The 23,712-nt window shown below is 36.6% G+C and overlaps 3 protein-coding genes across 3 annotated transcripts; 2 read left to right on the top strand and 1 right to left on the bottom strand.

Annotated features, from left to right (window-relative positions):
* Positions 1–514: 514 nt before the first annotated feature.
* LOC140831516 (uncharacterized) lies at positions 515–1,699 on the bottom strand. The gene has a single exon (XM_073195273.1). It carries the CDS (start codon positions 1,635–1,637, stop codon positions 660–662), a length of 978 nt encoding a protein of 325 aa, XP_073051374.1. The 5' UTR covers positions 1,638–1,699; the 3' UTR covers positions 515–659.
* Positions 1,700–6,237: 4,538 nt separating this feature from the next.
* LOC140831509 (probable WRKY transcription factor 21) lies at positions 6,238–8,541 on the top strand. The gene is made up of 3 exons (XM_073195266.1): positions 6,238–7,704; positions 7,825–7,950; positions 8,160–8,541. The coding sequence occupies exons 1-3, from the start codon at positions 6,965–6,967 to the stop codon at positions 8,314–8,316; spliced, it is 1,023 nt and encodes a 340-aa protein (XP_073051367.1). The 5' UTR covers positions 6,238–6,964; the 3' UTR covers positions 8,317–8,541.
* Positions 8,542–21,229: 12,688 nt separating this feature from the next.
* Positions 21,230–21,721, top strand: LOC140808244 (uncharacterized). The gene has a single exon (XM_073165321.1). It carries the CDS (start codon positions 21,230–21,232, stop codon positions 21,719–21,721), a length of 492 nt encoding a protein of 163 aa, XP_073021422.1.
* The last annotated feature ends 1,991 nt before the right edge of the window (positions 21,722–23,712 follow it).

The following is a 23,712-nucleotide window of genomic DNA, read 5'->3' as shown; positions in this document are numbered from 1 at the left end:
GTGGGACGCTATCAGATTCGATAGCGATGTTGTCCCAAAGTGGTGATGCCATGTAGATGAGGCCATGGCCCTATCAAGCTGCTCTTCCACTGAGTTCGGTTGTCCCCTATGCCTTTCCCATGTATAAGGGTGCCCTTTCAAGGGGATGTCATGTAGGTCACAATCAACAATGGCGTCCCTAAAGCCTCGTATCATCCATTCCGGGCGATCGACTTGTCCTCGCTTCTCTGAGTGATTTAGAATATCATTGAAGTCTCCAATCATGCACCATGGGAGTGGAGAGAGTGAGGCTAATTTTCGCATTAGTTCCCAAGACTGACGGCGCCGAGTAGTCTCTGGAAAACCATAAAAGCCTGTGAGCCTCCAATCATCATGACCAACTTCAGATAGCTTCATGTCGATATGGTTTCTGGAGTAGTTTAAAACCATGCATGTATCGGCATAACGCCAAAAAACCACAAGACCTCCACTTCGTCCCTCACGATCAACCGAAAAAGCTCCATCAAAACCAATAGAAATTCTAATCTCCTCAATTTTCTTCGAATTAACTAAAGTTTCTGTAAGAAAAACCAACGCCGACCTGTGAACTTGTATAAGCTCATGCAAATTTTGAACTGCTCGAGAATGGCCAAGACCCCGGCAGTTCCAACTTAAGATGATCATGGCTGTCGGCAGGCCTGGTGGCCAGGCTCTGCCGTTAAAAAAGACTGTATATTATCAATGGTAGTATTCTGATGATCGAAGGTGGGTTCATGTGTTGTGGCACTGGGTATATCTGTTATTGGATCCATGAGAGTATTTGGATCAATATTCATCATATTTGTTTGGGCCTCAGCACGGATGTTGGCCCGTCGCCTTTTCCTATCCTCAGTTAGAAGCAGCCCAATATTTTCTTCATTGATATTTCCCGCCTCAACATTGAAATTATGAGATTGATACTCACCACTAGTATCCCGCGTATCAAGCATTTCCTTTCTAGGGATACAATCTTTTGACAAATTTACTCCTGAAGTCCCGAGAGTTTCGGGATTTATGAGTGATTGTGATCCTTCTGCCATTTGCATTCTGGTATGATCAGTGAATCGGCCGGAATGTACATCGGAAATAGTCTCACCCAAATCTGCATATTCACGTAACCATTTGGATGTTTTGGACTGTGACAGGCGTTTATCAGGTGCTCGCATCCAGGCACCCCATTCTCTCTTCATATCTTTGTCATTCGAGGAGAATGGTTTTTCACAAAACCGTTCCGTGTGTCCTAAAGCACCACAAACAAAACAAAACGAACCAAGTTTCTCATATTTAAAATTGACAAGAAAGCAATCTCCACCCGGCTTACATATTTTCTTACAACGCAACAAGGGTCTCCGCACATCAACTGCTACGCGGATACGCATGTAAGATCTCCAAAAACCCGTATTGTTTGTGTTGTCGTAGCTCATGAATTGACCGATGAAATCTCCCAATTTTGTACCAATGGATTCAGATATATACCTAATTGGTAGGTCATATATTTGGACCCAAAATGGAATGAAGTTGAGTGGCACTTGTGTAGGAACCTCACCCGGCTGAAGTCTATGTAGAATAAGGAGATGATTGTCAAAAGACCAATGACCCCCTTCCAAAATTCGATCCATGTCGAATTCGTGAAAAAACTGAAACAAATATCGTTGGCTTTCAATTTCTTTAATAGAAACCTCTCAAAAGAAGTTGTTTTGTTTACATTGGACTCAAGCTTTCTATATATAATAAGATCAATCATTTATAAAAAAACAACGTTATTATCATTATCAACGCAACTATTATTTCAACGTGAGTTTTGAGCTTTCATCAACTACTTATGTTCAAGCTCAACATACAGAAAAACAGCACACACTTTATTATCTATATCCGATCTTCTGAGATCATTTTGTAATTTTACTGTTTCATAACTCTCTTCAAGCTAAACACTTTACTATATCATTGAGAAGAGTTTGTAAACTGGAAAAGAGTCTTTTCTAGAACTTTGTTGTATTCGTTTTTACGGAGTTGTGTAACTAAGAGTTTCAGTAGGCTAAGGGTAATCCCTACTAAAATTAGTGTGTACAAGTGTTGTACTGTAATATCCAAAGTCTTTTAGTGATACTTTCTGAAAACAGAAAAAGGAGAGACGTAGAAGATTTTATCTTCGAACTTCCAGAAACAACCACTGTTCAATTGCTTAATGTTTTATTATTTCTCATCGTACTCCATTAGATCGTTTCCGCATTTATTGTGATCTGCAGGATTTACATTCGAACAAGATATGCTATAATCTCTAACAGGATTCTAGCATCATTTGCAAAATCGTCAAACAAATGAAATAATTTATTCAACTCCCTCTAAACTCCTTATCGACCCCAACATTAATAAAATTAAAACTTAATAAATAAATCATAATGCACAAATTTGAACGTTGAAACTACAAAAATCGAGACGGTGCGTGAGATTGACATGTCTTCATGTAAAAGCTATGGCAACCATGTGCCGCCTTTTTTCTAGGAGACTAGTTTTTTTGCATGATTTGTAATTTTATTGTTGAACATTTTTTCGAATTTTTAACGAATCAATATCAAAGTTTTAAAAACTAAAATGGAACGATTAAGGATAACAGTACTTCCAAATTCCAGGGACCGATCTTTATGACATATTTTATTAGTCTATTAAAATATATTTAGCTGTATTAATAATTTATTTATTGAGTTGTAATTTTATTAATATATAATAGAGAAAATAAAATTTATTTTATTTGTTGAGATATATTTAAATTATTATTAATTATAATATTTTAATACAAATATTATGATAATTTTATCATAAATAATTTTTTAAAAAAATTAATAATAATTTTGAAAATAAAATTGTTTATCTAATTGAAATTAGTAAAAAAAATTGGATTTATTAAAAATTTAGGTTAATGATAAAACTGGTTTTAGATCATTTATGAATTAAAATATTTATAATAGTTAATGTATTAATTAGTTCATTTATCAATCATTCGTACACCAAAATAATAATATTTTGAAATCAAATTTAAATACTAAAATAATAATCGTGAATTATTATTATTTTGAAAGGTAATTATTTAATAAATAAAAAACTACTTATAAAAATAAAATTAAGGTCAATAGTTATCCTAGTTTCATGATAATGATAACTTTATAATAATAATAAATATTTTTGAGTATTTTGAAATTTATTTAAGAAATTATTTGAAAATTAAAAATAATTTCATTTCATTCGTGTTTTTAGTTATCAATAATTTGAATTACATAAACTTATCATTTCATTCTTATTTTTATTTCATTCCAAAATTGATTATATTCTTATCTTATTTCATTTCAGTATATCGATCCGAATCTAAATGTAACATCTCATTAATTTCAGGTTTATCTCTTTTTTGACTTTGGCAACTAAAATATTATAATTTTCCAGTTGCAAACAAATTAGTCAATCCACATGTAATTAATTATAAGATAAAATGTACTATTAGTGATAAGCATTATCCATTTGTTTACTAATTTCGAAGTCGTGTCTTGTCTAGTTTTTTTTTTTTTACTTTTTGAAAGCGTGATTATTCGTTTGGAATCCAAGTGCTGACTATTGTGTATGTATATCTCTACTATTATATTAAGTATGAGACCCGTATAATATTATATTCACAATTGCCAACGTAAAAAATAATATTATTTCTTCTCCAAACTAGCCACCGTGAAAAATAAACTCTCTTCTTTATGTTGTGACATCATTATGTTGTAATATCATGAATATTTAATATATTAGACAAATATATTCAGGACACACGCAACGTGTGTGCCACGTTTATTAGTATGTATGTATATATATATATATATATATATATATATATATATATATACACGATTCGGATTCTTCATTTTTCTTTAATTGAATGATTTCTTTGTCCATTGTGTTTACTTTAATTAATGGTTTGGTGGATTAATACTTCCCAAGGCATATTATTTCAATCCTTTTTTAATAGAGCTTATACTGGAGAATTAATATGCACCTTTATAATTCAAACTATTTAATTGATTCTAATTTTCTGTTAAAATCAAAATAATTATGGCACCACCACTTGAGTAATATGGTGTGGGTTTTTTTTTTTTTTTTCTAGGTCAAAAACCGCATCAAACTGTTACACCGAGACCTTTTGTCATAGTTTTTGGATCATGATTATAATAATATGTAAACAACATACTCAGTTAAAGAAACTGTTATTCAATTTATCTCAACTCTAGACAAAAATTCTTCCTCCTATTTTAAAAAAAAAACTTATATTTTTCTTAAAATAATTTTCAAATTAGTCTTGTATTTGTTAAAATATTTATTTCTTTTACTACAAATATTTTGATCTTTTTTATCACCATTTTATCTAATTTTATTTTTATATTTGAAAAATATTATATTATCAATTGTTTTAAAATCAATTTAAATAAAAAGTTTTAATATTTTATATTCTATTTATCATTCACACAAAAAAACCACATATCGGTGCAATCGTTCAAAATCACTCAAAATCTTAAAATTAATTCTACACTAGTATATCGACGTATGCATTGTATATTTGTATAATATTTTTTATAATTCAGTGTTTTATATTTAATAAATATAAAAATATAATTATAAGAAATAATGAGAAAATATACAGTAATTTTGATATATAAATTAAATTAAAAAAAGAGAAAAAAGACGAAACTAAGAATATAACATACAACTTGATGCTTAGAAAACAAAGACTCTATCCATTAAGTTACAAGTGATTATATTATACTTTTAACACTTTATTAATATATATAATTATTAAAATAGACAATGACACCAAAAGTTAGTTGCTATAATGGTCTCCAAATATTTAATAATATAACTAGTGTACTTATGCAAGCGTTGCGTGCTTATACGATATTTTTTTATAATTTATTTTGTTTATATTTAAATGAGGATTCAAATATAATTGTAAAAAATAGTGAGAAACTATACTGCAATTTTGATATGTGAATTAAAAAAATAAGAAAAAGAAAAGAAAATTCAAGTAAGAATTGAACATATAACCTTATGCTTAGAAAGAGTGGGTCTAACGGATCATAATCTATGAGATAGGGTCAACTATATCCATATTCACAATAAAAAATAATACTCTTATCATAAAAAATAATACTTTTTCATTGGTGGCTCAAATAATAGATCTGTCTCATAAATACGACTCATGAGATCGTCTCACACAAATTTTTATCGCTTAAAAAACTAAAGATTTATCCTCTGAGCTACATATGACTTGTTTTAAAATTTAATATTAATAATATAATTATTTAAATAGATAATGATACTAAAGTTAATTATTCTAGACATCTCAAATTTAATAATATATAATAGAAAAATATAATATAGAAATATAGATATAAAGTGATTATTTTTAAAAAAATGATGTACCGAGATTACCCCTACTTGAAACTACTTAAGGCGGCGAGGTGTCTGCATTGTGGTGTGAGGGCTACACGTGACAGAAGCTTTCGCCTAACTTGTAACGGCTATTTGCATTTATTATCAGAGGATGCTCCAAATATCAGTGGCCCGCTTATTTTTTTATATATTATTTATATTAAATATTTTTGTCGTAATATAATATTTCATTTATTTTAAATATGTAAATTTATTTGTTTTTCATACAAATTTAAAAATATTGAAGAAATACATTTATATATAGAATTTTTATTTATTCCTATTCAATTCATACAAAAAAAATTAATAAAAGTACATCAGTAAAATGAAAAAAAATTATTAAATATAAAAATCAAATTATATATGAAATAGTGGAGGCTGATATAATATTAATTAATTTTTTAATAATATGTAAGTCATTTATTTTATCATAAGATGATTTTACAAATCAATTTTATAATATTGATATTTTATTTAAGTTATTTATAAAAATAATATTTTTAATATAAAAAATATTATAAATATAAACATAATTTAAAAATTCGTCTGTTTCATGAAAAAATATCAACTGTTAGTTTAATCATTACACAAGAATGGTAGACTAAAAAGGACTAGCCCGGCATTGGAAGTAGCAAAAAGGGCGGGGATATAGAAAATATTTGCATTAATTTGGAGTAAATAAATCCGAAAAGCTACGACAGTGGGCCCCACTTTGAAATCTGTGACAGAGACCGGAGTTTATACTCTCCCAACCCTGCTCCCTTCTGGTGCGCAGGTTTATCTTTAATGCGCCAGCTTCTTCAAGAACCACTGTTACTCTTCGATTCCTCTACATTCTCTCTCTGTAATCCAACTGAATGTAGCAACGATGATTATAAATTTTGGTTAATGGCAATTATGAGAAATGTTTAAAAGAGGGGATTTTTGAGATTTTCTTTTTTCTTGGGTTCTGTTAATTTTCTGGGGGAGTCTTGTCTTTCACGTTTTTCAAACTAAAATTTGTCTCTTTCTTCCATAAGTATAAACAGAAACCTATGGTGATTGAGGGAATCTGGGGCTATTGCATAATTTTTATCCTTCGAAAAGTCCTAGTGAAAGCCCATTCTTTCCGACTTTTTTAAGTTTCTTTAATCTTCACTCCTTCTGAGGCAGCTGGTTTCTTCTGGGTTATTTAAATGATTTCTTGATTGATATTACGCTCTACAGATTCAGAAATGATTGAACCTTCTTTTTCCTTGGATTTTTATCGTGATTGCGGTTTCAAAGAAAGAAGATTTATTTTATTTTTCCAAATATGGACTCGGGGTTTCTTTTTTGTCTCTTGTATGTGTAGTTGAGGAGCTCTGTTGAATCAGTTTTAAGACCTTTCTCTTATTTTCTTTCTTTTTCATCCTTCTATCCTCTCGTGCTGTACTGATTTTTGAGTTCTGGAATCGGGACTCTCGCTTGGGCTTATCTTTGCTGTTTCTGGGGTAGGGGGGGAAGTAAGATGAAAGAGGTTGAACGGGAAAATAGTGAAGCTGTTGAAAGTTGCCATGGAGTAATTAATCTCTTGTTTCAGCCGCAGGATCACAGTCAGAGTAAGAATCTAGCAGAGAAAACTGGGGAGGCTGTGTACAAATTCCGGAAAGTTGTCTCTCTTCTTAACTCTAGATGTGGGCATGCCAGAGTGAGGAAACTCAAGAAAATTCAACCTCCTTTCCCCCATTCTATTTTCTTGGAAAGTCCCTTCTTTAGAACAGATGATCCGCAGCCTAAACCTCTTCTAATCTGCAACCCGCTTAAAGAAACCCGTTTTAATTCTAAAAATGATCTTACTCTAGGATGTCCTTTTCTGGACTTGAGCTCAAATGGCAAGAACCCTCTTCAAGTTCAGCAACAAACACCATCACCAAACTATTATTTTCTCCAGCAGCAGAGGCTCCAACTTCAGCAGTTGCAAATGAAACAGCAGGCTGAATTGATGTATAGGCGCTGTAGTAGCGGCCTTAGCCTGAATTTTGACAGCTCCACCTGCACTCCCAACATGTCATCCACTAGGTCATTTATCTCTTCACTGAGTGTAGATGGTAGTGTTGCTAACTTAAATGGAAATTCCTTCCATTTGATTGGCGCCTCTCGTTCCGCCGATCAGATCTCTTATAATCAAAGGAAAAAGTGTTTTGGAAGTGGGGAGCGTGGGAGTGTAAAATGTGGAGGAAGTGGTAGATGTCATTGCACCAAGAAGAGGTCTCGTCTTCCTTTCAACTCATTAGTTTGATACAACATCTTACATGTCAGCCTATCACACCACACCTCTTACATATTTTGTTCTGTTTTTGTGTTGTAAATTCTGGACATGGTGAACAGGAAGCACAGAGTAAAGAGGTCTATCAAAGTACCTGCTATAAGCAACAAGTTAGCTGATATCCCCGCCGATGAGTACTCTTGGAGGAAATATGGCCAGAAACCAATCAAAGGTTCTCCTCACCCTAGGTATAATCTTAACAGATGAATTTCCACAAGTTTTAACATTTGTTGTTGAATCTGGAACATCACAATATGGCCTTTTTGGGCAAGTCTCGAGTGTCGAGCATTTTATAAGTGTGTCGTATATATATTTGTATGATATGGAGATGGTAAACTGTAGACATTTATAAGTTGGCGTCACTGGAAAAAATCATATTGGTGCATTTTGCTGCCAGGGGATACTACAAATGCAGCAGCATGAGAGGGTGTCCTGCAAGAAAACATGTGGAGAGATGCTTGGAAGATCCTACCATGCTCGTTGTAACTTATGAAGGTGAACATAGCCACCAGAGACTGCCGTCCCAGACCGCCAATGCCAATGCCAATGCATGAACATGTTTCTTTCTTAGTGCAGATTTTACCTAGTTGTTGCATGGTCGTTGAGCGGGCTTGAAAGGCTAGTGCACATATTTGTTTAAGCTTGACGATTAGAGCAATTCGATGGCTCGTATGATTTTTAGAAGTGCTGTAAGCTTTCAAGATCTAGGAAGATGTTAACTTTTTGTAAGGAAATACTCTTTTATCAATGTCAAGTGGCCCTTTTGCGAACAAAGAATTTAGATCATTCACTAGCTTCTTTCATCTATAATTCACTTCTTCTTTAAATCTTTAATGCATCACATCGTTTCCAACTCGAAGAAAATTCTTGAATCCATGCACAGGTCATAAAACCTGTGTTGTGGATTATAAAGACATCACACATAAAAATGCGTCTTCTTTGTTGTATTTGCAGAACTTGCCAACCATTTTGGAATCAACATCTGATTCTCTTTCTTTTCCACATGGCCTTTTTTGCTTTCATTTGGAACAATTATTGATTTATGATGACACGAGGTTATCTATAGTAATTTTGGTTAATTATTTTAAGTTCTTTCGGGCAAACTTTTTAAAAGTTTGAATTCTTCGGAGTCCAGTGGGCTTAACTATACAAACACACTTGCTTACCAGCTGCTTGAATATGTTTCTTGTGTAAATGGAATAAATTATTTTATGTACAGATGTTATTTTCAAACAATAAATCAAACCGATGTCTATATGGAGTATAGTTTTCTTAAAAAAAATTCTCCTCCGACAGTGCTTAGAGCATTTGGACGAACAACTGTTTTTCATGATACAACGACAAAACTTTGCAGCAACTTAGCACGAAGTAACTACACCAATGAACTGAAAATGTACATTCACAAATAACTTAAGAATGTGGAAAGTCAACAGATATTTCACTCTCATAAGACATAATTTTTATTCAGACTTATGAATAATTTTTATTCTGTCGTATAACCAACTAATTCAAAAATAAATTCATTTGATATTTTTTTAACAATCTATTGACGCTTAATTATGAATAGAATGAATTTTTTGTTCATCATGTTATTCAGCATGATTTCACACCAAAAATTGATTTAGGTTGAAATTATCGAAACTTAATTAATATTATATTTTTCTTTTAACTATTAAAGTTTGATATTGAGAATTTTCCAGATATTTTTTTTTTTGAAAACTTTAGTCATATTTATGTTTTACTAGATAAATGTACGTGCGTTGTACGCAGAGAAATAGAGATAATTTGTATATGATAATCTTATTAAAATAAGTTGGAATTATTTTTGCAATAAGAATAACTATTAATAGATAATTATTTGGTTACAAATAAAATCATCACATTTTCTTGTCTTTGATTTGAAGATCCCCTGAAATCTTTTTGTACCCATCGATTTTTATCTTTTTAGCTCTTTTTTTGTAGGCGGCAAATGATTCGTCATCTCAAATCTCTATTCCATCTTCATCTTCATCTTCATCTTCATAGATATTTATGTTTATGTTGATGCTTAATTCATTTGACTTTTCTATCTTTGGCGGTACATTGCTTTGTTTAGTTTGCTTGATAATCTTCCGATATCTCCATTTCCTGATATTGACATTTGTTGTCAGGGGCGGATCTAGGATTTCGACAGTGGGGGGCCACTTAGTTTATTTTGCGATGGTTTTTGAAAAAACCGTCGCTATATGGCGACGGTTATAATAAACCGTCGCTAAATTTGCGACGGTTTTCGTCACAACCGTCGCTAAAATAAAAAAAGGAGGCACCAGGTTTCGAAATCGGGCGGAGCAAACGTGGTAAGTGGCTTTAGCCACTGAGATACATGGACGTATCACTCAATTTGGGGGGGCCATATATATATATATATCTGTTTATATATTTAGTTTTAAAAAAATTAATATATACTAAAAATTTTTTTAAATTTTTTGGGGGGGCCGTGGCCCCCGTTCGCCCTACACTAAATCCGCCCCTGTTTGTTGTTGGGTAATTGTCATGTATCTCAATAGCATTTACCACGATCTTTAAAACTCCATCACGTATTTCTACTGAATTATCCAACTTGAACAAGAATGTGTGGAGCTTGGAGTTTGGTTGATTTAATTAACAAATCTTTATATGGGTTATTTGGTAAAGTTTGCATTGCAAATTTTTATTGTTAGATTGAAAATCTAAATATTCTATTTTTGTAAATAGAAAATCATTTGTTTGTTTTATCTTGTACCTGGTCATGAATTTGAATGAAATCTTCAATAGAACATCCAACAAAAGATGCTACAATTTTTCCAAATAATGTTATTCTTACCGTCTCATTCCCGTCTTCAATTGTGATTGTTATTCTATACCTGCAACATAAAGAAGTAAAGTAGTGATCATTTCTTTTTTTTTTTTACCGTAATCTAAAACTTGGGTTGGGTATTGGTATTTTTTATTACCTTGGAATGATCTTAATTGGATAGTTGATGCAATTGGCACAACTTGCTTTGTTGTTTGTTTTTGTGGTAGCTTGGAAACAATGATCACATGCTTCATACCATGGAGTAGCTTTGTTTTCGATTTCCTTTATCTTACTCCGTATCAAATAGTAGTTGTTTTATGTAAAAATAAGAAGCATTTCGAATCTTGGCTTAGTTTGAATGTTAATTGTTAAAACTTTTAATATTTAGCATGGGCAAATTATCTGATTTTTGTTTTGTATCATTTTAGTAATTAAAACTATTATGATTCATAAACAGTAAATGCAGTACCTCCATCAACATAGCTTGATTTTTTGTTACATCATCTAATGTCACTTGTTTGGCGTCTGTGAATGTCTTCGTAACCCCAAGTTCTTTTAACTTATCTTGTTTTTGGTCTGCATCCAACCTACAAATCTATTATAAATAATAGTCTTTAAGAATTCATATACTATAATAAACAAAATGTCCACTATTTTTATCTAGTTTCTAACATCATTTTATATATTTAAAAAGAAAGTTGTCATGCTAGAATAATTTTTGTGAATAAATAAGTAAGTTCATACAATTTATACAATGAAATGTATAACTCACGACGAAGAGTTAGAAATTCAGAAATATGTACCATGTTTGTATTTCTTTGGCGGTGTCATATAGTGGGTTAAGAATCATTGCAGTTGTCAGCATAGTTTGTAAATGTTGTGCATATGTTTCATTTTTTCGATTTACACCACACATTAGTCATTTTTGCTAAAAAAAAAATATAGGAAATGAAGAAAGAAGGTTTGTTTTATAACATACAGAGAAAGATTTGCATAATCAGATGGAAAAATTCAACAATAGGATGTTCAGACTCAATGCGCTTCATCAATTGCCCTTCGTGTATTGCCAAGTCGTCCCACATAGTGACAGAAATAGTTTCCATTCTAAACAAAATAATTTATATGTTACAAAATTTAAGATATGCATGTTTATATGTAGAATGTTTTTATTTAAATTTACCTCATGTTGAGAAGCATAACTTGTCTCATTTGACCTCTTTTTTATCTGATCTGGTGAAATTGCTTAATGGCATGACTTTATTTGGTATACCGATCACATCTGTACACATTTCATTGGTGTTATGAATATAAATATGACTTCTATTTTCAGCTGGAAAAATTATTTATTCAAGATAAGGGAACTTACGCAGAACTTCTTTTGTATTCATGATATTGGTGAGTTCGTCAATTCCCTTGAATTTAAATGTTAGGTGTGGCATCTTTAGCATCCGAGGTAGCTATGAAACTATGATATTTTTTTGTAAATTCAGCTAAAATTTGGGGTTGACATTTGAATATCTCGAGTCTATGTATTTGATAAGAGGGTTGTATATTGTATACTACTTATTGATTTCCAATAACTTGCGAAAATATTCATTGACATTTGAGAAAATCAATCCATGAATCATTGTACCCTGTTTTTTGCCACAAAAAAAAGTAAGAAAGATTAATTTGATGGTAAAATACGTGAGTATGAATATTAAACTTGAGGCAAAAGTAAACTTATATATGTCTGTTTAATTTTTTTTCAAAGTTAAAGAAATGAGCCTATGCTGAGAAATAATATTTTTTTATTATTATGATAGCGGAATATATATGTATATATATATATATATATATATATATATATATATATATATATATATATATATATATATATATATTATATTAGTTATAGTACAACTTAAAAATATAAAATCTAATAATTATCAAAAACAAAAAATAAATATAAATGTTAATTATTTTCATATGAAATATATAATATTACAAAAATAAAATGAAATTATTTATTATCTAATTAAATTTTATTGTTTTGTTGATTTAGTTTGTACAAATATATCCCTACCTGAACAATATAAACTTTATTTTAAATATTTATATCTGAATAAATGATTTGCATCTTATTTTGGTTCAATTTCTTTCCAACTTTTTCCGTTTGGATTTATGGTTTTTTCGAGTCACGTTAAAAGTTAACACCCTTATATCAAAATCAGTGACTTGTTGATATATTTTGAACTATGTCGTATCTGGTTTTATAACGAAAATAAAAAATAAATATGTTGCACCTAAAATATTTTTCACATAGAAATTTTTTTGCTAACTCAAAATTTACATTTTTATCACTTTTTGTGCTTCATATATAAATTAATTTATATGTAAGATAATTAAATGAAGAATCAATTATTATTTTTTAATAGTGGTTCAACGTTTATGAGACAAAAAATGATAATATAAGATAATTTTAAATGATCGTACTCTATGTTAAATAAAAATATTATAAATTAGTTTGAACATCAAATTTGTTGAGGGAAAAATAATTTGGTCGACCAGATTTAGTTGATATTTTCTTGTAGAAACGTTAATTATCAAATTATAATTGAATGTTTTTATGAAAAACTGGTTGAAGTAATATTTTAATCAAATTGATTAAAATAAATAATTATTGTTTTTTTTTCATTTTTTATGTAATTATTGTGGAGTGTATTATTCGAGAATTTTTAAAGAAAGATTAAAAGAATAAAATAAAATTTATGATAATTTGTGTTATGCAGTTTTACGTAAAAAGATACAATAATAAATCATCGGCGTAAAATTTCAATTAATGAAGATGACATCGTTTCTAGAGTAGATTGTCCGAATGATAAAAATAATATGAACAGAAGATATCTACTTTTAAAACACACAACTTTAATATCATATGTGTATGTAGGTTTTCAACTTCAGAAATCAAACTACTATACTAATTTTAAATTGTCATTTTCATCAGCTAACAAAAAGTTTTTTTAATAAATTTTCGATGTATGTATACCACACTTCATTGATTTTTTTCAGCGAAAATTTATTAAAAAAACTTTTTGTTAGCTGATGAAAATGACAATTTAAAAATTAGTATAGTAGTTTGATTTCTGAAGTGGTTTTATATATATATATATATATATATATATATATATATATATGTAGAACCCGTAAATCAGTCTACGTATAAGCCATGCATAATTCTATTATTTTAAAATTTAATTGACTTCAGTGCATGTTTATTTTAATGCATTTCTTTGAAGTTAATTATTTTATTATTTCAGTTCAGTAGCTTGATTTTCAGCTTTTCAGTAAATTCAGTGAGGCCGGACCGGAGTTGGAGTTTAGAGATAAATTTAAGATTTCAGAAAATATTTCCATGATTTAAATTTAGCTAGCAAGTAAGTTCATTTAAGTTAAAAAGGAGGTTTGAGGATATATTTTAATTATTTGAGGCGAGTAGAAAAATTAGTTCATTTAAGTTCTTAATTAAGGGATTAGTTCACTAAATAAATTAAAAGATTAGTGAGGCTTTTAAAGGTTATTAATTTATTAGATAATCAACTTATCCCCCTTCATTTTTATTATAAATTTCGGCCACCCCATAGTTGCTAGAAGATTCATTGCCAACTCATCACTTTGACCTCTTCTTGGTATTTAATTAATAGGATAATCCCTCCAATTTTGTTTAGCTCCAATTAATTAAATAATTAACATTATCCTAGTCTAATAAGCTCAAGAAATCGGCCACACCTCATTCTAGATCCCTCCACCAACATTTGATAGCAACAAGAATTCAAAATTCAAATTTGAGTAGACTTGGTCTTGATTCTCCCTTATATTGTGCACCCTTTCTCCTCACCTTCATAACCACTCCATCACCCTCCCTACCACCGAAAATCAGAGGTAAAAATAGAGAGAAAAGTCGTGAGTTTCATAGCCAAATAAAGGAGAGAAAACCGAGAGCAAGGAAAGGAAAGAAAGCGCTCCACCTCCGCCGTGCCGCGTCGTCGTCGTTTCGTTCGTTTTCTTTCGAAACGAAACCAAGGCATGTCTAGATTCTTTCAAACCTCAATCAAGCCATAGTAGTAATTTTTTTATATCAATGTCACGATTTTTTTTAGCATGAAAACCGAGCCCCTTTGACAGCAAGGTGCTGAAATTTTTCTGCACAGATTTTTGTTCTTGTGCTCTTCACGGTTTTGCTGGTTTGTGTGTGTCCAGGTGATTGGCTCGACTCCAGGCTCCCAGGACGACTTATATACATATAGTAGGATGCATTAGGACCATGTTGGTCCATTCAAACTAGCCCCAAGCATGCTAGAAACTCGAAATGACAGCAGCACTCCCCACTGCCCCTTTTTGTGTCTCGAAAAAATCTGTTATGCTGTCAAGGGAAGGGATCCGACCATGGCTGCCCTAAGGGCCTATAGCCATGGTTAGATCACTCCCCTATCATGTCTAAGACGTGACTAAGACGCCCTTTTGGTGGCTTGGTCCGTGGTGCATCGGTTTTAAAACAAGAAGCAAGAGCAGCGCCCCCCTCCCCTCTCGGCCCCTTTCATTTGACAGCAAATGGTTTCGGTTTTTGAGTGTTGGTTCGGATCTGGCTTGGCCTTGTGCCCTTAGCCACGGTTCATACCACACCCCAAGATGTCTAAGTCGAGCCATGGTCCATTATTGGCCACTGGAACGACGCAAGACAGCGATCTAAGCAAAACACTACACACGCATGCACGTTGGTTCTCGGTTGGAGTTTCGGTGTTGTTTCTGGTATGGTTCGAATTGTGGCTGGCCAAAAGCCCTTAGCCATGGTTCAAATCATTCCTTAGGACGTTGGTAAGGGTCTCTGGTCGGTGGTGCACGCCCCAATGGCCGATAGACTCGAAACCAACACAAGACGAACAAGTGCGCAGCTGCTGGAATTTGACAGCAAGTTGCTGTGTCGGTGCGAGGGCTCGTTTGAGTTCTTGGTTGGCTTTTAGCCTATGGCCTTGGACTGGACAGTGCCCCATTGAGTTAGGAAGGTCATGTTTTCGACCGTTCATCATTCGGAGCATTTTTGAGGTCGTACGAGAATTTACGGTGCGACGTGCCAAATTGACTCTCGAAAGAGCGTTTCACGTTTTGGCCTCCGTTTCACATGAATTCGACCCTCATCATTTTAGGAGCATATTTTCAGTATGTTTAGCGTATTTTAATCATGACGTGATGACGGTTCTGTGTTGGTTCGGGTTGGTTCGGAGTCATGATTAAAATACGGAGTCGTTAAGCGTAATTGTCAAAATTTTCAAACGTTAGTGCATCATTCATCCAAGAAAAAAATCTATTGCATATTTTATGGCATATTTAGGTCGCAGCGAGCCTGGGGACGATCCATTCCAGTTGGTAAAATTTCAGGATATTTTCATTATCGTCAGTTAATTATTTTACGTGCATGAAAACAGAAAATGATTATTTTTGAGATTTATGCGATATGGCTTGTGGTTCATTCACTATGTGGGAGCATTATTATTATTTATACGGTCGCCAGTGACCGCTCAGTTCAGGTTGGTACCATCGGGTCTTCAGTGACCGCTCAGTTCAGGTTGGTACCATCGGGTCTTCAGTGACCGCCAGCTCGGTTCCAGGCTCCCCGGTAGTCAGTTACCGATCAGTTCAGCTTAGTGCAGTGGCCACAGGCGTAAAACATAATCTCAACAGAAAAGTTTTATCAATTATTTCAGTGCAGGCTCCAAGGAGCAATTATTTTCACTGTGATTATCAGTTCAGCATGCACGTATTATAATTGCTCAGTACAGATTATTTTCAGCATGTCACATGGCATGATATTTTATCCCATGCATATTTTACTCCAGATTTTTACTCGTTACCTGCGATATATGCATGCTGAGTCTTTAGACTCACTAGACTTGATTGTTGTAGGTACTGATGAGGTCAGGGCCGAGGGCGGGGACCAGTGAGCCAGCTTGGGTCGGCAATAGTGGCACCCGAGGACCTCAGTGCAGCAGTTGCTATTTTATTCCGCAAACAATTTTTATCAGTAGTTGGATAATTTTTAAATTGTTATTTTTGGCAAGACTTTATTTTCTTCCGCTGCTACTATTTTAAACTTTGAACTTGATTTATCAGACGATTTTACGAATGAGGCCATTTAAGTTCTTTTAAAAAGAAAATTTTTAATTTTCCGCAAATTTTAAAGCAAGAAGTTTTAGGGCCTTTACAATTGGTATCAGAGCCATGTTCTGTATAGGGTTTCACTACTACTGACTGCGAGAAGCTCACGAAGCCACGTCTTCGGTCTGTAAGTTTTCAGTTCAGCATTTTGTTCAGCAATTATTTAAAGCATGAATTTATTTTGTCAGCATGCTTCCAGACATTCAGTATTTCAGTATTCAGTTATAATAAATTATGGAATTATGCATGTTAGTTACGTACGGGTTATGTATGGAACAGTATGCCCCCTAGACGCCAAGTTGGACGCCCGAGAGGTGGTGGCGAGCACCGTCGCGAGGACGATGATCAGAGACAAGAGAGGCAGACACCTCCTCCTCCTCCTCCACCTCCTCCACCGCCCCCACCGGACATGAATGCCCAGATGTTAGCTGGGATGACTCAGTTCTTCGCACAGTTTGCGGGGAACAATGCTGTGGTGACTAGGCCGACAGGGCCCGAGGCCGTCTATGAGCGATTTATGAAGATGCGCCCAAAGGAATTCTCCGGGACATCTGACCCCATGGTTGCCGAGGGATGGATCAAGTCCCTCGAGGTTATCTTTGCTTTCATGGAGCTGGGAGACGCCGACCGAGTTCGATGTGCGACCTATTTATTTACTGGAGACGTCCGCTTATGGTGGGAAGGAGCGTCAGTAGCCTTGACTTTGGCTACACTTTCTTGGACCCGATTCACGGAGGTTTTCTACTCCAAGTATTTTGGTGAGGAGGTTCGCACCAGACTGACCACAGAGTTCATGAGTCTGAGGCAAGGGGATATGTCAGTTACGGAGTTTATCCGTAAGTTCGAGAGGGGCTGTCACTTTGTGCCCCTGATAGCAAATGATGCCAGAGCAAAGTTGATGCATTTTCTGGTGGGACTACGGCCGATCTTGCGCCGGGATGTTAGGGTATCTGACCCTGCCACTTATGAGATTGCCGTCTCCAAGGCCTTAGCCGCAGAACAGGATCAGCGGGATATTGAGAGGGACCGACAGGGCAAGCGCCCAGTCCAGGCACCACACCGCCCTCCTCCTCATCAGCATCAGCAGCAACATAAGAGGCCATTCCATGGGCCGCCTAGAAACAGAGGTCACCACCTGCAGCAGCAGCAACAGCAGCGGGGACGCCCAGCCCCGAGGACTCAGGAGTACCCAGTCTGTCCGAGGTGCTCTCGCCGCCATCCTGGAGCATGTATGGCTGGCTCAGGAAAGTATTTTAAGTGTGGCAGTCCAGACCACATGTCGCCACATTGCCCGCAGAGGAATCTGCCTACTCAGGGCCGAGTTTTCGCTTTCCATGCCGCGGAAACCAACCCTGAGACCATGTTATTGACAGGTACCTTTAAGCTTTAAGTTATCATTGAAATTCTGTGTTTTGACTATCGGGAGTAAGATTTGAACATAGAACCACGATAGGATTGCATGCTCTACTTAGTGATATTTTCGGGACTTAGTTAGAAGAACTTTGACCTTTGTATGTCTATAAGCTTAGCTCTTGTGATCGTTGGGTTCTGCTTAGTATTCCGAACTTTCAGGGAGAATTTTCATAGCCGGCAAAGCTACCAAGGCCTTGATAGATTCAGGGGCCACTCACTCGTTTATATCGGAGATCTTTGCAAACTTTCTGAAGATCAAGACCATTGGGCTAGACATAGCCTTTTCAGTAGTGTTGCCGTCAGGCGAGGAGATGGCAGCCACCAATGTTATCCGAGATATAGACCTTGAGCTGCACGGTAAGCTTGTATATGCGGATCTGATTTTGCTACCGATGCCGAAATTCGACATCATCCTAGGGATGGATTGGCTACTGAAGAACAGAGTGTTGATAGACTTCCAGCGGAGATCTGTTCTTGTCCGACCGCCTGGAATGGAGCAGTTCTTATTTGAGCCGGACAGGTACTTTTCGTTACCGCGCATTATTCCATATGTTCAGGCTAGGAAACTCATGCATAGAGGGTGTCGAGCATTTCTAGCGACCTTTTTAGCTGTCCCCGAGGAATCCAGCCAGTCAGCCTCTGATATTCCGATTGTCAGAGATTTCTTAGACGTTTTTCCCAAAGACGTCTCTGGTTTGCCACCCGAGAGAGAGGTGGAGTTTTCCATCGAGCTTATGCCAGGTACGGCTCCGATCTCCAAAGCGCCGTACCGTTTAGCACCGACAGAGATGGCAGAGCTTAAGAAGCAGATTCAGGAACTTCTCGACAAGGTGTTCATTCGCCCGAGCTTTTCACCATGGGGCGCGCCGGTCTTGTTTGTTAAGAAGAAGGATGGCTCGATGAGGCTTTGCATTGACTATCGGGAGTTGAACAGGGTTACAGTTAAGAACAAGTACCCACTACCGAGGATTGAGGATCTGTTTGACCAGTTGCAGGGAGCTTCGATTTTCTCCAAGATTGATCTGCGTTCTGGTTATCATCAGTTGAGAGTGAGAGATGCTGATGTCTCGAAGACAGCTTTCAGGACTCGTTATGGTCACTACGAGTTCCTTGTGATGCCGTTCGGTCTGACGAATGCGCCAGCGATCTTCATGGATCTCATGAATCGCGTATTTCAGCCATACCTCGACCAGTTTGTGATAGTGTTCATAGATGACATACTCGTCTACTCCAAGAGTCGGGAGGAGCACAGCAGGCATCTGACCACAGTGTTGCAGACATTGCAGAAGCACAAACTATTCGCGAAGTTCAGTAAATGCGAATTCTTGTTCGAAAAGGTGGCGTTCCTAGGCCACATTGTCTCCAGCAGTGGCATCGAGGTAGACCCCGTAAAAGTTGCAGCAGTCAGAGATTGGGTTGTGCCTCAGAATGCATCCGAGATCCGCAGTTTTCTTGGGCTGGCAGGATATTACAGGAAGTTCATTCAGGGATTCTCATCCATTGCCGTTCCACTCACAGCACTGACAAAGAAGAATGTGAAGTTTGTGTGGAGCGATGAGTGCCAGAAGTGCTTCGATACTTTGAAGCAAGCTCTTATTTCAGCACCAGTTTTGGCCACACCGTCAGGACCCGGCGAGTTCGTTCTTTATACCGATGCTTCGAAGCTCGGTCTTGGCGCAGTATTGATGCAGCATGGGAGAGTGATAGCATATGCTTCTCGACAGCTGAAAATCCACGAGAAGAACTACCCCACCCATGATCTGGAGTTAGCGGCCGTAGTCTTTGCTTTGAAGATTTGGAGGCACTATCTGTATGGAGAGAAATGCCAGATCTTTACCGACCACAAGAGCCTCAAGTATTTCTTTACGCAGAAGGAGCTGAACATGCGTCAGAGGCGTTGGTTGGAGCTTGTGAAAGACTACGATTGTGACATTAGCTACCACCCGGGTAAAGCTAATGTAGTTGCGGATGCTTTGAGCAGAAAAGTCGCAGTGATGGCTCATTTGACTAAGCAGAAACCTCTTCAGATTGAGATGCAGAGGTTCGGTCTTGAGACTTATCCTCGAGGTAGAGTTCCTCGTCTATCTACCTTGACCATTCAGTCTTCTCTTTTGGACCGTATTCGCAGTGGTCAGGCCGCAGATGAGCAGTTGGCACAGTGGAAGAAGAGAGATGAATCCAAGGGCAGTGTCTTGTATACAGTCAGCGACGGTATTGTGAGATACCGAGATAGGATATGGGTTCCTAACAGTGATTCTATCCGAGCAGACATCTTATCAGAGGCCCATATGTCCCCGTACTCCATTCACCCTGGGAGTACGAAGATGTACAAAGATCTGCAGCTATTGTATTGGTGGCCAGGGATGAAGAAGGACATCAGGCGTTTTGTATCCGAGTGCCTGACTTGCCAGTTAGTGAAGGCCGAGCATCAGAGACCAGCAGGTTTGCTCAAGCTTCTTCCTATTCCCGAGTGGAAGTGGGAGAACATTACCATGGACTTTGTGACCGGATTGCCGAGGTCAGCCAGAGGATCGAATGCCATTTGGGTGATTGTAGATCGTCTTACCAAATCAGCGCACTTCTTGCCTATTAAGACGACTTTCACCATGGTTCAGTATGCAGAGTTGTATAACCGGGAGATAGTCCGACTTCATGGTATTCCAGTTTCGATCGTATCCGACAGAGATCCCAGATTCACTTCCTCATTTTGGAAGAGTTTGCATTCGACTTTGGGTACGAAGCTGCTGTTTAGCACAGCTTTCCATCCGCAGACAGATGGACAGTCGGAGCGAGTTATTCAGATTTTGGAGGATCTTCTTCGCGCTTGCGTCATCGATTTCTCAGGGAGTTGGGAGACGAACTTACCATTGGTTGAGTTCACTTATAACAACAGCTTCCAGTCTTCTATTGGTATGGCTCCGTATGAAGCGCTGTATGGACGCAAGTGTCGATCTCCTGTTCATTGGGATGAGGTAGGAGAGAGAGCAGAGTTGGGTCCAGAGATTGTTCAGCAGGCAGCAGAGGTAGTAGCCAAGATCCGTGATAGGATGAGGATTGCTCAGAGCCGGCAGAAGAGTTATGCCGATCAGCGGAGGAGAGACTTACAGTTTGCAGTGGGCGACCATGTCTTCGTGAAAGTGGCACCTATGAAGGGTGTCATGAGATTTGGGAAGAAAGGGAAGCTCAGTCCGAGATTCATTGGACCGTTTGAGATCCTCGACAGAGTTGGGACGCTAGCGTATCGTGTGGCTCTTCCGCCGAATCTGGCCGGAGTACACAATGTCTTTCACGTCTCCATGCTGAGAAAGTACATGGCGAACCCTTCGCATGTGCTGAATTTTGAGCCGTTGCAGCTTACTCCGAACCTATCTTATGAGGAAAGACCAGTGCAGATCCTAGACAGACAGGAGAAGAAGCTTCGGAACAAGCTGGTTAAGCGAGTCAAAGTCAAATGGCTCAACCATTCAGAGGAGGAAGCTACGTGGGAGTCTGAGTCAGAGATGAGGGAGCGTTACCCCGAGTTATTCGGTGAGTTCTAATTTCGAGGACGAAATTTCTTTTAAGGGGGGGAGGATTGTAGAACTCGTAAATCAGTCTACGTATAAGTCATGCATAATTCTATTATTTTAAAATTTAATTGACTTCAGTGCATGTTTATTTTAATGCATTTCTTTGAAGTTAATTATTTTATTATTTCAGTTCAGTAGCTTGATTTTCAGCTTTTCAGTAAATTCAGTGAGGCCGGACCGGAGTTGGAGTTTAGAGATAAATTTAAGATTTCAGAAAATATTTCCATGATTTAAATTTAGCTAGCAAGTAAGTTCATTTAAGTTAAAAAGGAGGTTTGAGGATATATTTTAATTATTTGAGGCGAGTAGAAAAATTAGTTCATTTAAGTTCTTAATTAAGGGATTAGTTCACTAAATAAATTAAAAGATTAGTGAGGCTTTTAAAGGTTATTAATTTATTAGATAATCAACTTATCCCCCTTCATTTTTATTATAAATTTCGGCCACCCCATAGTTGCTAGAAGATTCATTGCCAACTCATCACTTTGACCTCTTCTTGGTATTTAATTAATAGGATAATCCCTCCAATTTTGTTTAGCTCCAATTAATTAAATAATTAACATTATCCTAGTCTAATAAGCTCAAGAAATCGGCCACACCTCATTCTAGATCCCTCCACCAACATTTGATAGCAACAAGAATTCAAAATTCAAATTTGAGTAGACTTGGTCTTGATTCTCCCTTATATTGTGCACCCTTTCTCCTCACCTTCATAACCACTCCATCACCCTCCCTACCACCGAAAATCAGAGGTAAAAATAGAGAGAAAAGTCGTGAGTTTCATAGCCAAATAAAGGAGAGAAAACCGAGAGCAAGGAAAGGAAAGAAAGCGCTCCACCTCCGCCGTGCCGCGTCGTCGTCGTTTCGTTCGTTTTCTTTCGAAACGAAACCAAGGCATGTCTAGATTCTTTCAAACCTCAATCAAGCCATAGTAGTAATTTTTTTATATCAATGTCACGATTTTTTTTAGCATGAAAACCGAGCCCCTTTGACAGCAAGGTGCTGAAATTTTTCTGCACAGATTTTTGTTCTTGTGCTCTTCACGGTTTTGCTGGTTTGTGTGTGTCCAGGTGATTGGCTCGACTCCAGGCTCCCAGGACGACTTATATACATATAGTAGGATGCATTAGGACCATGTTGGTCCATTCAAACTAGCCCCAAGCATGCTAGAAACTCGAAATGACAGCAGCACTCCCCACTGCCCCTTTTTGTGTCTCGAAAAAATCTGTTATGCTGTCAAGGGAAGGGATCCGACCATGGCTGCCCTAAGGGCCTATAGCCATGGTTAGATCACTCCCCTATCATGTCTAAGACGTGACTAAGACGCCCTTTTGGTGGCTTGGTCCGTGGTGCATCGGTTTTAAAACAAGAAGCAAGAGCAGCGCCCCCCTCCCCTCTCGGCCCCTTTCATTTGACAGCAAATGGTTTCGGTTTTTGAGTGTTGGTTCGGATCTGGCTTGGCCTTGTGCCCTTAGCCACGGTTCATACCACACCCCAAGATGTCTAAGTCGAGCCATGGTCCATTATTGGCCACTGGAACGACGCAAGACAGCGATCTAAGCAAAACACTACACACGCATGCACGTTGGTTCTCGGTTGGAGTTTCGGTGTTGTTTCTGGTATGGTTCGAATTGTGGCTGGCCAAAAGCCCTTAGCCATGGTTCAAATCATTCCTTAGGACGTTGGTAAGGGTCTCTGGTCGGTGGTGCACGCCCCAATGGCCGATAGACTCGAAACCAACACAAGACGAACAAGTGCGCAGCTGCTGGAATTTGACAGCAAGTTGCTGTGTCGGTGCGAGGGCTCGTTTGAGTTCTTGGTTGGCTTTTAGCCTATGGCCTTGGACTGGACAGTGCCCCATTGAGTTAGGAAGGTCATGTTTTCGACCGTTCATCATTCGGAGCATTTTTGAGGTCGTACGAGAATTTACGGTGCGACGTGCCAAATTGACTCTCGAAAGA

The sequence above is a fragment of the Primulina eburnea genome, chromosome 1, assembly GCF_022965805.1.
Source record: "Primulina eburnea isolate SZY01 chromosome 1, ASM2296580v1, whole genome shotgun sequence".
Lineage (NCBI taxonomy): Eukaryota > Viridiplantae > Streptophyta > Magnoliopsida > Lamiales > Gesneriaceae > Primulina > Primulina eburnea.
The sequence above is the reverse complement of the archived record's forward strand: the minus strand, read 5'-3'. Positions and strand labels throughout refer to the sequence as shown.

Coding starts and splice junctions, on each gene's coding strand:
- LOC140831509 (XM_073195266.1), top strand. CDS start 6,965: ATGAAAGAGGTTGAACGGGAAAATAGTGAAGCTGTTGAAAGTTGCCAT. Junction 7,705..7,824: donor TGTCATTGCACCAAGAAGAG/GTCTCGTCTTCC, acceptor CATGGTGAACAG/GAAGCACAGAGTAAAGAGGT. Junction 7,951..8,159: donor AAAGGTTCTCCTCACCCTAG/GTATAATCTTAA, acceptor TTTTGCTGCCAG/GGGATACTACAAATGCAGCA.
- LOC140831516 (XM_073195273.1), bottom strand. CDS start 1,637: ATGGATCGAATTTTGGAAGGGGGTCATTGGTCTTTTGACAATCATCTC.
- LOC140808244 (XM_073165321.1), top strand. CDS start 21,230: ATGAGGATTGCTCAGAGCCGGCAGAAGAGTTATGCCGATCAGCGGAGG.